Source organism: Physeter macrocephalus, chromosome 18 (assembly GCF_002837175.3).
Source record: "Physeter macrocephalus isolate SW-GA chromosome 18, ASM283717v5, whole genome shotgun sequence".
In the NCBI taxonomy this organism is placed as follows: Eukaryota; Metazoa; Chordata; class Mammalia; order Artiodactyla; family Physeteridae; genus Physeter; species Physeter macrocephalus.
The window spans coordinates 43,312,091-43,331,609 of NC_041231.1; the positions used below are offsets into that span (position 1 = coordinate 43,312,091).

General features: G+C 57.0%; 2 protein-coding genes across 13 annotated transcripts in view; both read left to right on the forward strand.

Moving 5' to 3' along the window:
* LOC102979520 (6-phosphofructo-2-kinase/fructose-2,6-bisphosphatase 4) overlaps window positions 1-19,519 on the forward strand; it is a 77,550-nt gene that overhangs the window by 27,195 nt on the left and 30,836 nt on the right. For 3 of the 12 annotated variants that reach the window (XM_007115371.4, XM_055080120.1, XM_024123811.3), the window contains exons 1-3: window positions 11,177-11,325; window positions 17,307-17,423; window positions 17,583-17,679. In XM_007115371.4, coding sequence (XP_007115433.1) covers window positions 11,229-11,325; window positions 17,307-17,423; window positions 17,583-17,679 — 311 coding nt within the window. In that variant the 5' untranslated portion in view covers window positions 11,177-11,228. Of the gene's footprint in view, window positions 1-38; window positions 93-166; window positions 230-1,282; window positions 1,346-1,450; window positions 1,568-1,751; window positions 1,830-1,926; window positions 1,981-2,150; window positions 2,200-2,882; window positions 2,916-3,063; window positions 3,151-3,377; window positions 3,468-3,549; window positions 3,754-4,064; window positions 4,412-4,749; window positions 4,772-6,288; window positions 6,404-7,255; window positions 7,395-11,176; window positions 11,326-14,019; window positions 14,925-15,469; window positions 16,122-17,071; window positions 17,095-17,306; window positions 17,424-17,582; window positions 17,680-19,519 lie in introns of those variants that run through there. The other 9 variants (XM_028478518.2, XM_024123812.1, XM_028478521.2 and 6 more) reach the window with 9 other exon arrangements.
* Window positions 5,487-5,825, forward strand: UCN2 (urocortin 2). Its single transcript, XM_007130886.1, is given in 1 exon segment — window positions 5,487-5,825. A coding segment is annotated over 1 exon segment (339 nt).

The window sequence follows — 19,519 nt, forward strand, 5'->3', positions numbered from 1 at the left end:
TGGGGCCTAAGGCTGATCCCTCCATCTGATCCCTACAGGGAGAAGCTGGTCCCCCGGGCCGCCCAGGGCTGGCAGGACGCAAAGGAGAGTTGGTGAGAGTGGGGCACCCCCAGAATGAGGAGTGGGTGCGTGGACCAGGGCCTGGCTAATGTCTTCTCTTCTCCAGGGGGAGCCAGGTGTTCCAGGCCAGTCAGGGGCCCCTGGGAAGGAGGGCCTGATCGGTCCCAAGGTATGGGGTCTCTCTCAACAGTGGACATCGGGGGTTTAGGGTTGGGCAGGGAAGGGCATGGTTGGGTTGTGAAGGTTTTGGGTCAAGGAAGGTTTTGGGGTCGTGAAAGGTTGGGACATTGGGGGATGTAGTGGGGCTGGTCTTAAGGTTTCAGGGTGGGTTGGGGTCACAATGTGCTTTTTTTTTTTTTTCCTTTGGCCGCACTGTGTGGCATGCGGGATCTTAGTTCTCCGACCAAGGATTGAATCCGTGCCCCCTCAGTGGCAGCGCAGAGTCTTTTTTTTTTTTTTTAAGATTAATTTATTATTTATTTATTTTATTTTAATTTCATTTGGCTGCGTCGGGTCTTAGTTGCGGCACGTGGGATCTTCATTAAGGCATGCGGGATCTTTTGTTGCAGTGTGCGGGCTCTTCGTTGCGGCGCGCGGGCTTCTCTCTAGCTGTGGCATGCGGGTTTTCTCTTCTCTAGTTGTGGCACACAGGCTCCAGGGTGCGTGGGCTCTGTAGTTGTGGCGCACGGGTTCCCTAGCGCGTGGGCTCTGTAGTTTGTGGTATGCAGTCTCTCTAGTTGAGGCGCGCAAGCTCAGTAGTTGTGGCGCGTGGGCTTAGTTGCCCCGCGGCATGTGGGATCTTAGTTCCCTGACCAGGGATCAAACCCACGTCCCCTGCATCATAAGGCAGATCCTTTACCACTGGACCACCAGGGAAATTCCGAAATGCGGAGTCTTAACCACTGGACTGCCAGGGAAGTCCCCACAATGCACATTTAGGATTAAGGGATGGGAGGTGGAGCAGCACATGCCTCAGGGCTAAGGGGTTACGGTGGGTGGAGGTCAGTGGGGAGGTTGGAGTGTCAGTGTAGGGGAAAAAGGTGGAGTCAGGGCAAGGGGCATCACACTGGGGTCAGGGTCATGGGGATCATGGCAGATTGAGGGTCTCTGGCTGGTAGGGCCACAGGTACTTGAAGTTATGGTCATTGGGCCTGGGGGCTTATGGGGGTTGAGCTGAGGTGGGCCAAGGCAGAGGGACTCTCATGCTTCTTTCTGTTCCCAGGGTGACCGCGGTTTTGATGGGCAGCCAGGACCCAAGGGTGACCAGGGCGAGAAAGGGGAGCGGGTAAGTTGAGGCTAAGGTCATGGTGAATTGAGGAGAATTGTACTCTCTGGAAGTGGGTCCATCTTTGGAAGCTCTCATCACTGACCCTGACCTATCTCTCCTCAGGGGCCTCCAGGAATTGGGGGCTTCCCAGGTCCCAGGGGCAGTGATGGCTCTAGTGGTCCCCCCGGGCCACCTGGCAGTATTGGTCCCAAAGGCCCTGAAGGACTTCAGGGCCAGAAGGTGAGGGGCCCTGACTCTGACTCCAGACCCCTGAGCCTCATTGACCCTTCACACCTCATTGACCTCTGGCTCTGCAACCCATTCCCCCAGTATCTTTGCCCCAACCTCTGAACTTATGATCCCAATTTGTCCTACTTCTGACCCCCACTGCCTCTGACCCTGCTTACTTGGTCCTGTCTGACAGGGTGAACGAGGTCCCCCTGGAGAGAGTGTGGTGGGGGCCCCTGGGGTCCCTGGAACCCCAGGAGAGAGAGGGGAGCAGGTGAGTGGGGATTCCTGGGCTTGGGGTCAAAGGTTGGGGTGACCTCTGGTGTCCGTGAGATCAGAGGTTACAGCCTGGTCCTATCCATTGCACATAGGGGCGGCCAGGACCTGCGGGGCCCCGTGGTGAGAAGGGAGAAGCTGCACTGACAGTGAGTGTGGGGTATGGGGGTTGTGGGCTCTGCTTCCTGCACCCAGCCCCCGACCCCCTGGACCCTGGACCCTGACTCAGCGCTGTCCCTCCATGATCCCTACATCATGTACCCTTTGTCCTTCTGTGATCCATTGGTTCTTCATGACCCTTGTGGTCTTGGGCTCCTAGGAGGATGACATTCGGGGCCTTGTGCGTCAGGAGATGAGTCAGCATTGCGGTGAGTGGGGCCCAGCCCACAGTCTCTTGGGTACCACCCCACTCCATCCCCGTACCCCTAGACAGGGGCAGGCAGCATCCCCAGAACTTCCAAGGGGCAAGCAGTCAAGGAGATGGGTGGAGACAGATGGATACAAAAAGCACACAGGTGTTTCAGGACAGACATGCTGACAGGACTTCCCCAAACGGAGACCCAGGCAGAGGTGGAGGGACACGTAGTGTTCCTGGGTGCCCAGGATGGTGGCGTGTGGAGGGGGTGGAGGTGTGAGCAGAGCCGGTTCCTCAGGGCCTGATGTGGAGCCAGGGTGTGGGTGGAGGGCTCTGGTGGCCCTGGGGGGCATCAGAGAGTGAAACTCGTCTCCTTCCACCTCTCTGTGTGGCTGCTTTCCCTCTGTCTCCATGCCTGCCGGCTCCTGACTGGCTGTCTCTCCCTCTCTCTCTTGCCCTTTGTTGAACTGTTCCCAACTTCACTCTCGCCCTTTGTCTGCTTCTCCCCTTCCTTTCTTTCTATTTCTCTCTCTCTCTGCATCTGCTTCCCTTCCTCTCTCTCCTGCCTGTCACTCTCTCCTGCTGTCCCCCTCTGTATGTCTCTGCCACCGTGTGCATCTCTCTCCCTGCCTCTTTCCATCTTTGTCTCCTGCTCTGTTATTGTCTCTCTCCCTGCCCCTTCTCTGCCCCCTCCAGCCTGCCAGGGACAGTTTATCACATCTGGATCACGTGAGTAGTTTTCTGGTATTTTCTGCTCCCGGAACTTTCCTCACCCCAGGCCCTGCTGTGCCCATCACCTGGGTCCTCTCAGCAGGGGCTTGGCTGGGGTGGCCACCATGCTGACCCCAGGGCCCTGTGCCCCTGCTTCTGGCTCTAGGACCCCTCCCTAGTTACGCTGCAGACACCGCTGGCCCCCAGCTCCACGCCGTGCCCGTTCTCCGCATCTCCCATGCAGAGGAGGAAGGTGAGGACGGCTGGAGCCGTGGGGCGTGTGGGGTGGGAGCACAGACACACACGGGGCTGCTCATGTGTGCAGGGCCCACGCCACGTGTGTAGGGTCCACATGCAGGGAACACTCTTGTGTACACGTGGGAGACCAGTGCTGCCCACCCCATCCAAGGGCCAGGGTTGGGCAGCATGAACCCGGCCCTGCTGGGGCCCTGCTCACAGCACACCCCACCATGCGTGCAGGCCAGGTGCCCCCCGAGGACGATGAGTACGAATACTCTCAGTATTCCGTGGAGGAATACCAGGACCCTGAGGCTCCTTGGGATGGCGATGGTGAGAAAGGGGGCTGGGCCCAGAGGGATTTGGGGAGGGGCAGACAGAGCCCATCCCTGCTGACCTCTCTGACCTCCGTCAGCCCCGGACCCCTGCTCACTTCCACTGGACGAGGGCTCCTGTACTGCCTACACCCTGCGCTGGTATCATCGGGCTGTGGCAGGTGGTACGGAGGTCTGTCACCCCTTTGTCTATGGTGGCTGCGGAGGAAATGCCAACCGTTTTGGGACCCGTGAAGCCTGTGAGCGCCGCTGCCCGCCCCAGGTGGCTCAGAGCCAGGGGACAGGTATGGGCGTACCTCCCATCCCATTAGGGGCCTACCCAGATCATGTCCAGGGTCAGGGTCCTGGGTCAGAAGCCCCCTCAGACTGGGGGACCTGGGGCAGACCCCCCGCAGACCAAAGAGCTGAGTAGAGAACCTCAGCTCTATGTGGAGTCCCCAGTATGGCCCCCCTCAGTGCTCCCTCCCTTAAAGACCTGAGTGAGCATCCCTCTCTGCGGGCAGAGCCTACACACCCTATGCCCCCAGCTTCCCCATTCTCTGTGGCCGATGTGATGGGTAAGGTCAGATGGCTGAACCCAACCTGCCCCACCCAGGTGCTGCCCGGAGCTTAGGGAGATGATGAGCTGAAGTTCAGCATCCCCTGGAGGAGTCGGTGTCTCAGCTGGACCCTGCTGTCCCTCCCCTTGGTGCTAGAGGCCTGCGTGCACGTGAGCGTGCATGAGCGTGTCCGTTAATTTCAGTGACTTGTTCCATGGGTCTAGCCTTCCCCCCTGTGGACAAACCCCCATTGTGGCTCCTGCCTCCCCGGCAGATGACTCAGTGTGGGGATGGCTGTGGGCAGTGAGCGGATGTGACTGAATCTGACCGCGTCTGACCTGCTCCTTGACCCAAGCCTGTGATGACGTGGTGCTGATTCTGGGGGGCATTAAAGCTGCTGTTTAAAGGCCCCTGTTGTGACTGTTTGGGGAGGTGTGGGTGTCAGGGGGGCAGGTTTTCCCTGGGAGGGCAGTACCATCCCGAGTGGGTACAGAGTCCCTCTCTCCAGCCCTGGACACTGTCCTGTGACCCTCAGTCCCCAACTTGTCCCCAGAAAGAAAACAGGGTAGGGGCCGAGGATATGTCCTCACTACTCCCCAGGAGGGGATGAATCATAGGTGGGGGGGCTGCCTCAAGCCAGGAGACAGGCCCCAGCTCTCAGCCCAGGGGCTGAGGGAGGTAAATGGGCCCTGAAGGGGGCAGAGAGGCAGACCACAGCACAGCACTGCCTGGCCCCAGCTTACCCTAGAGGAGGCTGATACTGGTAGGACTGGGGTCAAGGGGGATGGGCAGGGCCTTTGGGGTTGAATGGATCTGGGATTTGGGTCAGTGGAGGTCTCTGAACCTGAGGCGCCCTGGGATCTCTGGCTGCTTCTCTGCCTCAAGGACCCCCATTCCTGCCTTTCTTTGCCCTGGATCTACTACAAGCTTTCTCGCTCAGACCTCAGGCTCCCCTTTGGTCCCTCTGTGTTTCTCTCTCTTTGCATCCTTATTTCCATCACACTGCCTCTGGGGCAGTTTATGTCTCTTTTTTCTTCCACTCTCCATTTGCTCCACCTCCCTGTCATTCATTTCCATCTCTTTCTCCCTCTCCCTCACTCCTCCCTCCCTCCCTTTCTTCTTCTTGTTCTTGTTCTTCCTCCCTACCCCCCATCTCTCTCTCTATAAAATATATCCGTATCTAGATGTACCTGTGGCTCTCTGTCTCTGGGTTTCTCCATCACTTTGACTATCTCTGTCTCTCTCATTCTCTTTCTCACTCTTTCTGTCCCTCTGACCCCTTCTCTGCCTGGCTCTGTCTGTTATCTCTGTCTCACTCTGGCTCTCTTCTTGTCCCTTCATCTCTGTTTCTGTCTCTCTCTGTCCCTGGCCTGGCCGCTCTCTGTCTCTCTGCTTTCCCCATCTGTCTCTGTCTATGGGCCATAGCTGACCAGGGCCCCTGCCCTGAACCTGTTTTCTCCTCGCAGCCTGACCACACGATGACCAGGTAGGCTCTGCTGGTGCTGATGGTCCTGACATTGGGCAGGACTCTGCTTGTCCCAGCAACCCCTATCCCAGGCTTCCAGCTCCTCCCTCAGAACCTTCCCCAGGCCACTCCCTGCCCTGTCACTTCGGAGAGCCCTTCAGCCAGCACCACAGGCCCCTCCACTGCTTGGGGCCACCCCAGCCCTGGCCCCCGCCCTGGCCCCCGCATCACCCTCTCGCTGGATGTCCCCCTTGGCTTCCTGCAGATCTTACTGGAGCAGGCCCAGGCCAGGGCAGTGAGGGAGCAGGCTGCGGCCAATACCCACATCCTGGCCCATGTTGGCCGCCGCTGAGCCTGAGTGGGGGGGATCACAATGATGGAGCCAGCGTGGATGGGGAGACCTGCAAGGCAGCGGCAGAGCTGGACGGTTCTACATCTGGGCACGGTGCATCAGGACTCCGCCACGTGGGGTCACTGCCATGTGGTGTCATATCAGAGTGCCTCACAGAGTCACAGTGTGTCTGGACAGCCTGGATGTTACTGTGTCAGGTTGCCAAGTGGAGTCTTGCCACTCCTAGGAGCCCCACAGGCTTACAGTATGTCTGGACAGCTTGGACACTACCATTGAAGGTCACTACCGCATGGAGTCTTATCATGTCTGGGTCCCACTTGTGTCCAGTCACAGAGCATCTGGACACCATCACATGTGGTCACTGTAATGCCACTTTCAGGCACCTCAACACAAGAGACCATCACTGCATTGGAGACCAGCCCACCTAAAACCAGACCCACAGGTCTGCCCTGTCCTCCCACAGGTCACCACACAGAGAAATGCTGGCGGAGGGTCACATGCATGAGACAGCACCCACCCCAGATGGATGGGGCCATCAGGGGCATCTCCAGACACAGTGAGATGGTCGTACGTGGGAGGTCTGTGGCCATGGCAGCCTTGCCCTGTGTGTGGGGGGGTGTGCATGCATGTGTGGCTGCATCTCTGTGTATCTAACAGCTGTGAGTGCGTGAACAAGGTGAGGCCATGTGAGGGAGCTGGAGCTTGTCCCCCACACCTACATGAAGCACGCTCAACACATAGCCAGGCACTGTCTTACCCACACCCCTGCATACCCAACCTCTGCCCTTGGACGCACATGGCTCGGGGAGAGGGAGCTCAGGCTGCTGGGGCTCTGGCCCAACTGCCCCTCCTTCATCGAATTGTCCTGAGCAAACCTCCTCACCTTTCCAAGCCTGTTTTCTCCTCTGTAAAGCAGAGTGATGCCACCAAGCTTCTTGTGAGCACTGAGTGATGTAATGTCCATGAAGGTTCTGGCACGCAGAAAGCGCTCAATACATGTAGTGACCGGAGAATGGGAGAGACAAGAATCACACAGTCGTGCGCACCCAGGCAGTGACACACGAGGGCGGAGTCATAGCTGGCTACGCTGCTCCTCTCCCCACTCACCCCGCCCCAATTTCACTGACCTGTCCCTTGGTGTGCAGGGCGTATGTTTTGCCTAATCTCACAACCCCAACTCCATTGCTGTGCCGGGGATGGGCCTGACCTTCTGGAGAGTGTGGTCAGGCTTGCCTGCAGATGGGGCAGGTATTCTGGGTAGTGCAGACAACTCCAGCTGGAGACGAGGGCTAGAGAAAGAGAGAGAACTGTCGGAAGTGTGCCTGCTCAGGGCCGGGGGCACCGACGGAGATCTCACAGTTGTCAGCAGCTCTGGGAGGCGGGCCCAAGGCGGGGCTGGAGAGGCGGGGCCACCCGGCCTGCTGGGCTCTCTCCGGAGCCTGGAGGGCGGGGCTGCCCGACTCCGAGCTGCAGGGGGCGGCGGCCCAGGCCAGTTCGGTTGCAGGATGAACAGAGGCAAGGAAGGAGGCAGCTCCCTGACGGACCCCGGGTCAGGGAGCAGCAGGCAGGGTAGGCACGGGGCAGGGTGGAGAGGGTGGGGGGATTGGGAAAAGACCTGGGCAAAGTGGAGGTGGTACTAGAAGGGATGTGAGAGTGTTGGGGGTCTCTCCAGGAATAGGGGTGCTCTTAGGGTGGAGAGGTTGGGGGGGGATTGGGAAAAGACCTGGGCAAAGTGGAGGTGGTACTAGAAGGGGTGTGAGAGTGTTGGGGGTCTCTCCAGGAATAGGGGTGCTCTTAGGGGCATCAGTCTGTCAGTGGCATGGAGGAGGGGGAACACTGGCGCCTTGCCGGGGTGAAGGCGCTGGGCCAAGGGGGGGAACTATAAATAGCTTCTTCCTCCAGCCCAGGGGGAGGGACAGTCAGCTGGAGCTTCCCAGGGGGCCTCCTGCTCTGCCCTTTGCTGGCCTCCAAGGGGTCATGTTTATCCAGGTCCCCCCTCAGGGGTCATACCAGTTCGGGGAGGTCCAGAGGCTCATTTGGGAAGTTTTTCATGTGATGTTACTTTAGCCCTTAAACCAGCATTTCTAGGGCAACTACTGTGTGCCTTGTGCCGGTCCTGAGCTGCTCTAAGCACCTACTGTGTGCTCTGTCCCAGTCAGGAGCCTCTCTGAGCACCTACTCTGTGCTCTGGCTGGTCCTGAGTCACTTTGAGCACCTACTGTGTGCCCTGTGCCAGGCTGGAATCAGCAAGTGCAGACCAGGGTTCATGGGCTGCTTGGTTACATGGCTCTCTACCCCCAAGTTGGAACCTCACACCCTGTGTGAGCTCTGGACCCAGGGAGACACAGGATGATCCTTGGCTAGAAATGACCAGAGGAAGCTGGAACTCCTAGGAACTCCCCAACCTCCCAGTGACAGCAGAGGGGAGAGGAGGAGGAAATAAAGGGGAAGGAAGACAGCAGAGAGCAGCAGGCCTCACTGCAGCTGGCCTGTCTCTGCACCAGCCTGGGTGCAGGGCCTGTTAGTGTGTGTGCACCAGTGGCTGTGTGCACACCATGCTTTCGTGTACTGGTGTGTGGGTCTGTGTGGGATGCACTGAGGTCCATGGGCCCATATGCTGCAAAGGGTGGCTGTCGGTTTGGCCAGGTCTGGCCAGCAGATACGTGGACTGGGAAGAGTTTGAGCATTGAGGACTGAAGACTGAGGACACCCCACAGCTTGTAGTCTGGGACACTGGGAGGAAGTCCAGTGGTCAGTGCAGAGTGCACCACAGGAGCCAGGCCAGGCAGGTTCACGGCGAGGAAAAGCTGAGCAGGATGTGTTCACACACAAGTGCACACTGACATCCTAGCACACCTCCCACCCTTGGGCCAGGAGAGCTGGCTCACTCTGGGATGGCCCCAAGGAGGGAAAGCCGTGAGGGTCAGTTATTCTATTGGACATCTGTTGACGCTGAGGGAGCAGAAAGCCAGGAGAGCATTTCAATGGAGGGAACGTGCAAGAGTGCAAGTGTGGAGGTGGGATGTGTGGTTATAGTACAAGGTGTGGGAGGAGAGGTTCTGAAGGGCTGGCAGCTGAGCTGAGTCCATCCTGCACTGTGGGCTGTTGTTTCTGTGATGCTGGGCCCTTCTCCCCTTCCTCAGTTTCCTGACTGAGAAATGGGGCCATGGGAGGGGAGTATCCTCAGAGCAGATGTAGACCCTGGCCTTGGGGAGGGGCTCCAGGCTCCTCCTGCTGTTGACATGTGGCCTCGCACTGGATATAGAGACTTGGGAAGGTATGTCTGGGTCAGCCCAGGGTCAGACTGGGGAAGAGTGGGAGGTACAGAGCCACTGCTTTTCTTGGGAAGCCAGACTCACACTTCTGGAGGTGAGGATGGCTTCCCAGACATGGCCCTGGCCTCCTGCCCTGCCCTGGCTGTCCCCTACCCCCAGCCTTTGACTAACATTCCACGAGGGTTGGAGAGGAGAATGGCAGGCCAGAGAAGGTGCAGGGTGTCTGTGGATGTTAGATGAGGTAGACTTTGCAATGACTGCTGGGGGTTGGACAGGGTGTGGGTATGTGGTGACAAGGTCTCTGAGGCTAGGGTGGCCCCAGGATGTCCTTGGTAGTGGCCAGGAGACAGACAGGAGGGCTGACTTGTCAGGAACAGAATGAGTGGCTTTGGAGAAGTAGGAAGTGGGCAGAAGGTCGCTAGGGGCATCCTGCTCATCAGGAGCTGCCTATGGGTGTGCCAGCTGCTTGGCATGAGGTGGGGAAGGAGGTGGACACTGGACACTGAAGAGGGAGGCTGATGAAGGAGGAAGTGGTCGACTCTGTCTGAGGCAGGGCATTTCCTGGGGAGGCAGCTTGAGCTGCTTCCAGGGAAGGTCTGCGTGGGCTTCTAGCACATGGACCTCCTTAACCTTCATTTCCTGTGAAGTGGACAAGACATCTGTATCAGTCATCTTAAGGGTCCTTGCCAGGCTCTGAAGGGCTGGACTGTGACTTGGAGGACTGACTCAAGACAGGGGTGTGGCAAGGAGGGCAGAGGAAGGGGTGCTGCCCCTGTGGAACACTGGGTGGAGACTTTTCTCCATGCCCCAGCCCCTGGATCCTGGCTGGGCACACATTAAGCAGAGAGAACTTGGGGATGCAGTGATCCTGCCAGGGGATGTGGTGGAGGACATCGCTAGAGGGCAGTGTGACCCAGCCTCGAGCAGTGTCAGCTAAGGTCAGGGGCAGAAAGTGTACAAAGCTTAAGAGGCTGGGCTGAGGAGACAGAGAGGAGGTAGGCCAAGTGTTCCCGAACTCAGGCTCTCTCCCTTGCCCCTTGCCTCCATTGCATTTTTAGAGACAGGAGGAAGATAAATAACATAATAAAATAATAACATTAATGTGCTTTAGAAAGGATTTCTCAGACACTGACACTTTTAACGCATATCAGAATATTGTAAGATCCATTACAGTGTATTCCGTTTTCCTGATGAAGTGGCAGAGGCTCATTAAAGAAAAAAATGTGTAAACTTATGATTTAAAATCTAATTGGTAAACATGAAATCCTGGAAGGAGAAGTAAGATACTGTCAGGGCTCGGTGAGTCCCCAGGGAGCTTGGTTACCAGGTCCCGCTCCCGTGCTCCAGGTGGGCTGGGGTTTAGCCCGAGCTCCCTAGCAGCTAAGGCAAAGAGAGAAACACGATTAATTTTGAGATTTGTTCTCTGTCCCTGTCCATGAGATAAAGGAGCTTTTTCAGCGTGGTTGAGCAGGTTGCTCCTGTGGGCAGTGGAGAATCCCGGGACTCGGAGCAGAAGAGAAGGTCGGGGCACAAGGCCGGTGGGGCGCGGCGGAGTTGACAACCGGGCCAGTGATGAGAGTTACGCAGGGGCCGCCAGGCTGGTCCTGACCAACCAAGCTCTGCGCGTCACGCAGGCCTACCCCAACGCATGCAAACCCCTCCTCCTGGGGGCCCTGAGGTCACGCAGAGCGGGAGGCGGGACCTCGGGTGTCCTGGGGGCAAGCCTGGCACGCGCAGGGCGAAGCCGTGGGTGAGGTCTATGCAAATCATCAGGGTCGCGTTGGGTGTGCTGGGCTCCGGCATCCAGGGTGGGGCCTGCACCATCCAAGCCTGGAAACTGGGGAGCTGGGCATGCGCGTCCCCCATCCTGGCATGCAGGGCGGGCCCGCTTGGTCCAAAACGCGCTAGTAGGCGAGCTGGGCATGCGTGGTAGGAGGCCAGGCTCTCTTCAGTTGGGGTGGAGCCTACTCGTTCCGGGGCGGGGCCTGCTGGGAGTTGGACGGGCGTCAACGCGGCTTCAGGAGGGGCGGGGCTGAGGGGCAGGGCTGAGGGGCGGGGCATCGAGTGGCCCGAGGTGGCCCGGCTGCTGGGTTGGAAGCAGCGCAGTCCGGCTCATCCGAGCCCCAGGATGGCGTCCCCACGGGAACTGACCCAGAACCCCTTGAAGAAGATCTGGATGCCGTACAGCAATGGGCGGCCTGCTCTGCACGCCTGCCAGCGCGGTGGTGAGGCGGGGGTCCGCGGGGAAGGGGGAGGGCGGTGCATGGGCATGGGTATTGGTCTCACATGGAGAGGGAGCCGGGAACAGGTGGGGAGCCGGGGACAGGTGAGGCAGCCGTGACTGGTGGGAGGGGAACAGGAACAGGTGGGAGGCCTGGGACTGGTGTGGCAGAGCGGGAGGCGGGGACAGGTGTGTGGCGACGTCTCGGCTCGGCGGGAGCTAGGTCTGGCCGCCATCACCTAGGGGAGGGCTCAGGACCCTTCCCACACCACTCTGTCCCCACCGCCTCAGGTCAGGGGAGGACATGGAGCCTCGGTCCTGCCCTCTCAGCTGGCCAGAGAGCGTGGGCCGGGTGGTCAGGCCAGGGTCTGAGCTGTGTTGGCCCTAGGAGATTCGCTTGGTCTCTCTGAGCCCAGAACTTTCAAAGGCCCAAGGCGGGGAGGAAGGCCCATCTCTGGGCCTGAAATCGAGTTTTGGGAGGAATTTCAGGGAAGTGCAGATGTGTTCAGGATAGACAGCGAGACCACTTTGTTATATGGGCCTGTCTTTGTGTCCATGGGTGTGTAAGCATCCAGGTGGGGTTGTGGGTGAGTGGTAAAACTGGAGGGTGGAAACATCTAGAACATATGCTGAAATTCAAGGAATCGTTAAGGGGCTTACTTTTCCTGTGGTCCTAGGTGTTAAACCCACTTCATTGATTTTCTGCTTTTCCTTAAATGAGTCTGCAACTTTTTTATTACCAAGAAAAACAAAGATTTATTTTAGGAGTAACTGAAACGTTGTAATAAATTTGCAAGTTGGCAAGGTCCTCAGAGAACATCTGGTCCAGCTTCTGATACAGATTTGGAAATGGAGGTCAGGAGATTGTGTTATGTGCTGGGGTCTCCCTGCACTCCTGACCTCTGCTTGGGCATGATAGGAGAGGAGACAGTGCTTGGTGCTTGTCTTGCTTTGAGGCTAGCCTGGGGGCCTTGGCTTTGACCAGGATGTGAGTCCTAGGGGAGGAGTGTGTGCATCTCTTAGCACACTGTGGAACCTGGTAGGGGTGGCCGTGGCTTTGACCAGACTTTCTGGTGGGTCGTGACTCTGACCATAATGTAGGTCCTGGTGGGCTGCTGAAACTGTGATCCTGCTTTTAGCCCTGAGGCCATGGCTTTCCAGTCAGTATTCAGTCCTAAGGGACTATGGCTACACCCTAGCCAGTTTTCCTTCCAGACTTCTGGAGGTGTGGAGGGCTAGGCCCCTTTCTCTTGTGCTTCTAGTCAGTCCGTGTTAGGGCTGTATTGTCCTAACTAGGGGTTGGCCTCCGTTGTTACATAAAGGAGGAGTGAGAACGTGGACTTTGGAGGCAGGAGCACTCAAGCTGCATCGTGGCTCAGCTGGGTGACCTTGGGCAAAGAGCTGACCCTCTAGGTCTCCAGTTCCTTATCTGTGAGACTGAGACAGTCATCATCCTTGCACTATGAAGCTGCTGTGAGCCTCTTTTTAAGTTATTTATTTATTTATTTATTTATTTATGACTTCATTGGGTCTTTGTTGCTGCTCGCGGGGTTTTCTCTAGTTGCAGCGAGTGTTTACTCTTCGTTGCGGTGCACGGGCTTCTCATTGCGGTGGCTTGTCTTGTTGTGGAGCACAGGCTCTAGGCATGCGGTCTTCAGTAGTTGCAGCACGCAGGCTCAGTAGTTGTGGCGCACGGGCTTAGTTGCTCCACGGCATGTGGGATCTTCCTGGCCCAGGGCTCGAACCCGTGTCCCCTGCATTGGCAGGTGGATTCTTAAGCACTGCGCCACCAGGGAAGTCCTGTGAGCCTCTTGATAAGTGCTTGATAAATGGTAGCAGGTAATTTTATAATTTATCATCACGGTTGTTTCTTTGCTTCTCCATACCTCAAAGTCAGGGATTGAAGCTCCAAACCAACCCCCTTTCAGGTGGCAAAGGAGTTGAGGCCCAATGGGAGGGGACTTGCCCGGGTCTCACTGCCCCTGGGGCAGGCCTGTGTTTCTCCAAGCTCCAGGTATGCAACTAAAATGTGGCTCTGGCCTGAGCAGAGGGGTTCGTGCCATGGCACTGCCTCAGGGTGTTGCAGTGGGTGGGACTGTGAGCTGGCCTAGCACAGGAGGGCTTCCTGGAGGAGGAGGTAGCAGCCAAGAGGCTAAAGATGAGACCTGCAAATTGTGTGGGGGTTTGGACCGCAGGCTAGGGTCTCACAGTTCACAGCAAGGAGAGAGTAAGCAGGGAATGAACAAGGAACCAGCACCTCAGGTCCCAAGCCCGTATTCATGCAGCATTTTACCCTCTGCATAGTGGGCTTCTAACTAGATTGGAGGACCACAAGGACAGGTGGGAACCTGAGGGTCAGGGTGGGTGGAAGTTGACTTGATCGCAGGGCTCTATGGAGAAGAGGACGAGGGGCCCTAGTCTGTGCTGTGTGGTGGGTTGTCTTTGGGGTCTAGTCCGAGCTCCTCAGGGCAACAGAGGCTGGTTGGCTGAGGGATGTTCCCTGCCTTCTCCTCCCCCACTCTTCATGAGCAATTCTTCCTCCTTTTGATAAAATTCAGGACTACACAGAGGGCCTGGAAGCTGTTAACTTTCTGGTCATTGACCTGGAGGAGCTCTGGGGGCAGATGGGGTAGGAGATGGAGAGGGGACTCGGGGAACATGGCAGAAAGGACAGTATTTGATAGCTTTTCTTAGCCAAAAGGTGGCAAGACTGCCTGGGTAAGGACACAGGACACAACTGGTGTGTGCACAGGACAGTAGGAGAGACAACTTTCTGTCCCCTCTGAACAGGACAGTGATGCCAGTTTGCTTTATTTTAAGGAACTCTCCCTTCCCCAGCCCGGCCCAAGGAAGTCGGGGCAGGTGCAGTTCAAGACTCAGTTCTGGAACCCACTCCAGGGGCTTGTGACTGCCCCTGCAGAGGTACCACCAGAAAGTAGTCACCAGCACCAGGCTTGTCTCAGCCTCTCCACTCCTTGGGCTCCTGTGGCCTTGAGCAAATTTACAGATAATTTACAGGAACTAGTGAGAAAAGCTGAGTTGACATGTCTTCAGATTTCCTTCCGCACATGCCCCATGTTCTGAACTGTGTGTTCTGCTGTCCTGTTGCTCAATGTTGAGGTCCTGAGGGCCCAGAGCTGCAGCTCCAACTGCATGCCCCCACTCACCTGGTCCACCCGCCCTTGGTTCAAGTGTGTTCCCTCTGTGTGGGCCTCGGTTTGCAATTTCTCCATTGCTGGGACTTCCCCAGTGTTTTGCTGTTGGAAGCAGGGCTGGTGTGAATATACTTGTACTTTGAATTTTCTTTTGTATCATTGACTTGGTATCTTATCTTGAGGAACAGAGGTGATAGGTAATTTATTGCTCTCGTTTTGTGCCCAGCCCTGATTTGCTGCCCTGCCTGCCCACCATGGCTGTGCATGGGGCGGGGGAATGCTGTCACCAAACGCTGTGGGAGGAGGCCAGGGGCGTCTCTGGGAAGATGGAAGCTGTGAAGAGGTGATGCAGAACCTCAGCCCTGGGGTCGTGGGAGAGCCCTTCAGGGAGCAATGCGAAGGTGTGGCCTCATCAGAGGGAGCAGGCTGGGTGCAGGTTTTCCCCACAGTGAGTAGCTGATGCACTGCGCTGTGGTTGCTTGGGAGCCCTGGCCAACTGACCAGAAATTGTGCACACAGCCCAGGACTCAGCAGCACTGGCCTGGCCCTCAGGATGCAGGGCCTTGCCTAACTTGTTTTTCTCTCAGCTTAGCCAATGCTGAGGTTTTTGTTTTTGTTTTTGTTTTTTGTTTTTTGTTTTGTGGTATGCGGGCCTCCCTCTGTTGTGGCCTCTCCCGTTGCGGGGCACAGGCTCCGGACGCGCAGGCTCAGCGGCCATGGCTCACGGGCCCAGCCGCTCCGCGGCATGTGGGATCCTCCCAGACCGGGGCGCGAACCCGGTTCCCCTGCATCGGCAGGCGGACGCGCAACCACTGCGCCACCAGGGAAGCCCAAGACCCTTATTTTCATAGAGCTTACATTGTAGTAAGAAAGTCAAGCAATAAAATAATAAACTAGTAAGCGCGAACCCGGTTCCCCTGCATTGGCAGGCGGACGCGCAACCACTGCGCCACCAGGGAAGCCCTTTGTTTTTGTTTTTAATAAATTTATTTACTTATGTTTGGCTGCGTTGGGTCTTTGTTGCTGTGTGTGGGCTTTCTCTAGTTGCAGTGAGCGGGGGCTACTCTTCGTTGGGGTGTGCAGGCTTCTCTTGTTGTGGAGCACGGGCTCTAGTCGCATGGGCTTCAGTAGTTGTGGCACGCGGGCTCTATGGCGCAGGCTCAGTAGTTGTGGCGCGTGGGCTTAGTTGCTCCGCGGCATGTAGGATCTTCCCGGGCCAGGGCTTGAACCCGTGTCCCCTGCATTGGCAGGCGGATTCTTAACCACTGCGCCACCAGGGAAGTCCCAACGCTGAGGTTTTTCTGCAAGTTTCCTCACTCTTACTCACCTTCAGGCTGTGTCTGCAGGATCCCCTCCTTCGTTCCCCTGGGGCTTGTAGAATGGGTCACATTTGCCCAAAGGTCAGGCACAGGAGTGACAGAGCCCCCACTGGCAAGCAGGGTCTTTTACTTCTCTTTGGGGCCTGCCTGGAGACAGACAGTTGCCTCTGTACCCCAAGTCCCAAGGGCAGTCCTGAGATACATCTGTGTCCTTAGCCAGGTGGGCTGCCAAGTCCAGGCAGAGGGCACAGCTTCCTGGAAGTGTTCCAGCTCTTACATGGGGATATTGCTAGGCGTCGCTGAGGGATTATCATCCCATTTTACAGGTGAGGACACCAAGGCTCAGAGTTGCCAGTAAGTGTCAGAGTCAAGATAGGAACCCAGGCCTGACTGACTCTGACCACCTCTGCACTCCATCTCCAGTGAGGGAGACAGGTTGAAGGGTGGGGTCCAGCAGTCTGTCTGAGGAGAGCTACCAGGTGAAAGCACTTGCAGAGCCATGTGGGCAAAGGAGGGGTAGTGACAGGTCCCCACCTCTGTCCATCTGTCTGCTGTGGTTTTACCTGGCCCAGGTCCTGAGGACGATGAAAGGGAAGCTTCCTGAGGCTTCTGAGGTGAGACCACACTGAAAGCGGAGCTGGATCCCATAGTCTGGCAGTTCTGCTGCCTTGGTGTCTGTCTTAGTGGGCCATGGACTGGGGGGCTGGGTGCAGACTCTTCCCCGCCTCTAGCCTTGGCAGCTTCTCTTTTTGGCACACCGACCTGGTGGCACATGGGATGGCAGTGGTTGGCTATCAGAGGGACCGCCCTTGTGGCATTGGCCTGGGTCTCTGGTCTCAGCCCCTTGTGGCCCTCACCCTGGTGGGTTTTGAGGTGCCTCCGTCTCCTTCCCTGACCACAATTTTTGAGCACCAAATCTGCCAGGCCTCAGGATCCTAAATGGCTCAGACACTGCCGGGCTGCTTTCACCCCAAGTGATCAGTTGTGGAGAGCAGACTCATTGGCGAGATGACTGGGTTGAGGGAGAGAGCGCAGCAGGTGGGCATACAGGTGCCTTGGAGGAAGGACTCACTGCAGAAGCAGCTTCCGGGCTTTGTAGATGAAGAGAAATTCCCCCTGGGGAGCGGAAGCAGTGGTGCTGTGTGAGCAGGAATGCTGAATGACAGGTTCCTGGATGACGGGCAGGCATTGAATACCCCGCTGGGTTTTGGCTCTGTCCCACCTGCCAGGGGAATTTCCCCGCAGAGTTCAGCCAGGGCCGTGGCAGCTCCAGCTTTATATCTGATGGTGCACATCAGGGTAAATGCTGGCGAGATCCCGCGGCGTCTCCCTGAGCACTGACAGGCCTGGGGAACTGGGCATGCCAGCGCTGGTTAGAGACCAGGGTCTGGGGGTGCCCAGGGAGCTCTCTGCTGCCAGGAGCCTGGGAAGGCACATCTGATGCCGGGCCTGGAAGGAGGGGCCCACTGGGAGGGGTCGGGCCTCCTCAGACACTGCTCCTTGCCTTTCAGTTTGCATGACCAACTGCCCGACGCTCATTGTCATGGTGGGGCTGCCTGCCAGGGGCAAGACCTACATCTCTAAGAAGCTGACCCGCTACCTGAACTGGATTGGCGTGCCCACGCGGGGTGAGACTCAGCCTTGGCTTTCAAAGGGGGCTTTGGGACTTTGTGGGGGAGTGGGGAGGAGTGAGGAGGCTGGACTGCCACAGGGCCTGGGGGTGGGTCAAGGTCAGGGTTTGGGGAGGGATGCTATTGTGTGAAAACTGAGCCTCTCCCTTCCCCCAGAATTCAACGTTGGCCAGTATCGCCGGGACATGGTCAAGACATACAAGTCTTTTGAGTTTTTCCTTCCAGACAATGAAGAGGGCCTGAAAATCAGGAAGTGAGTTTGTGTGCGTATGTGTGTTTGTTTATGAAGAAGGCCCTGGAGCCCAGTTGCTAGTGATGACCAAGCTGTTCCTGAGCCCTGGCCTTGCCCTACCTTGTGGGCTGTATGTAACAGGGCTGGTTTCTCGACCTCTCAGGATGTGCTGGGGGTGAGGATGTGCTGGGTTTGGGGACAAAGGGAGTGGGTATTTGGCCCCTTGGTGGCTCGCCCTGCCCTGCCCTGTGGGATATCTGTGGGAGGGGAGCATGGAGCTTCAGGGAGATAGTGGAGGCTTAGCCAGGGGGTAGACTGACTTACCCCAGGCCATCCATGGGGATGGGCTCTGATAGGGAGGTGAAGCAGAGATACAGGCCTCAGGGGTGCGGCAGAGTGGGAATGGGACTACCTCCTGACACCTTCTCGCAAAGCCAGAAGGATCAGACCCAGAACTGGGGCGTTTCCTCCCTTGCCCCAGGATAAGCCGCCTACTGATATTTGGAGGATGCTTGTCATGTTCTTGGCATGTGTCGGGTAGGCCTTGGCTTTCCTTTGAAGTTGCCTCAGTGTTGCTGGGTGACGAGATGGAAATTTGCATATGATACCCACTCTCCCTCTCCATTCAGACGTGAATTGATTGCTTTCTCCAGAAAAACTGAGCACCAGCTGTGGTCTGAGGAGCTATGCTATGCTGTTCTCGGCAAGTGTCAGCCGAGGGATCGAGAAGCTTCCTGCCCTTGTTCTGGGCCCAGCCATTGTGGGAGGGCTTTGAGCAGAGGTTGGCCCAGCTCTAGTGACCTTCCCAAATCAAGCCCCAGGCCAGAAGCCCTTGGTTATTGCCGTGGTTGGCCTGCTCCCTCTCTGGCCACCAGGGGGCAGGAGTTCCCCATCGTGGGGCTTGGCCCTTCCGTGCCTCTGCTGCTGGGTCAATGGGGCTGGGTGGGCTGCTGCACCAAGAAGGGAAGTGGAGTCTGACATTCAGGCCTCTAGGGCCGAACTGTGAATTGTGGGTAAAACTCAAGGGTGGGCCCTCTGTGATAAAGACCCAGACAAAAGTGAGGGTACTGATACTTGAACCTACTGTGTGCTGCGTGTGTGATGCCCATTGCCGCCCCCTGCCCACCAACTTAAAGAAGAGGAAATTGAGGCTCGGCAATCTCACACAAGATCCCAAGTAACTGAACAGAGTCCAGACTTAAATCTAACCCCATGTACCACTAAAAACTGTCCTGTCCATCATTCCGGAAGTACTCAATTTGTAGATCAAAGGTTGCATCAAATGCAAATTCTGCAACAACCTCAAGCTGTGGGCACTCATTAGCTGCTCTGATCTTCCCTACAGTGGGCTGTGGTGCCTCACTCCCCTAGATGCTGAGACTGAGGTCAGGAAGTGGTGATATTGTCTGGGATCCCTCAGGGTTTGATTTGAAGCCAGGCCTGTCTGAATCCGGAGTGTTTGTGGGGAGAATAAGGAAGCTAGCATTCCCACAGCTCGCTGGTCATTCTGCTCAGACTGCCCATTGAAGGTAGGAACATTGGAATTAATTCTCACGGCGAAACCCAGACTCAGAAGAGGTAAGGAAACTGGTCCAGGGTCACCCAGCTGGAACAGAGGCCCCAGCAGTAGAAGCTGGGGGCAGATTCACGTGTGCCTCTCTGTAGGCACACCCCTCTGGCTGTTCCTAGAAACTCTCCCTCGTGTATCCAAAGCCTGGGTCTGGCCCCTGGGCCATGGGGCCATTTCCCATTAACCAGCCCAAAATGTCCCACAGATAATTGGCAAAATAGAAAGATCAGACTTTTTAAAAATGGGAAACCTGGGAAGAGAAGCCTGCATTTCCCAGAGGCCCAGGTACGT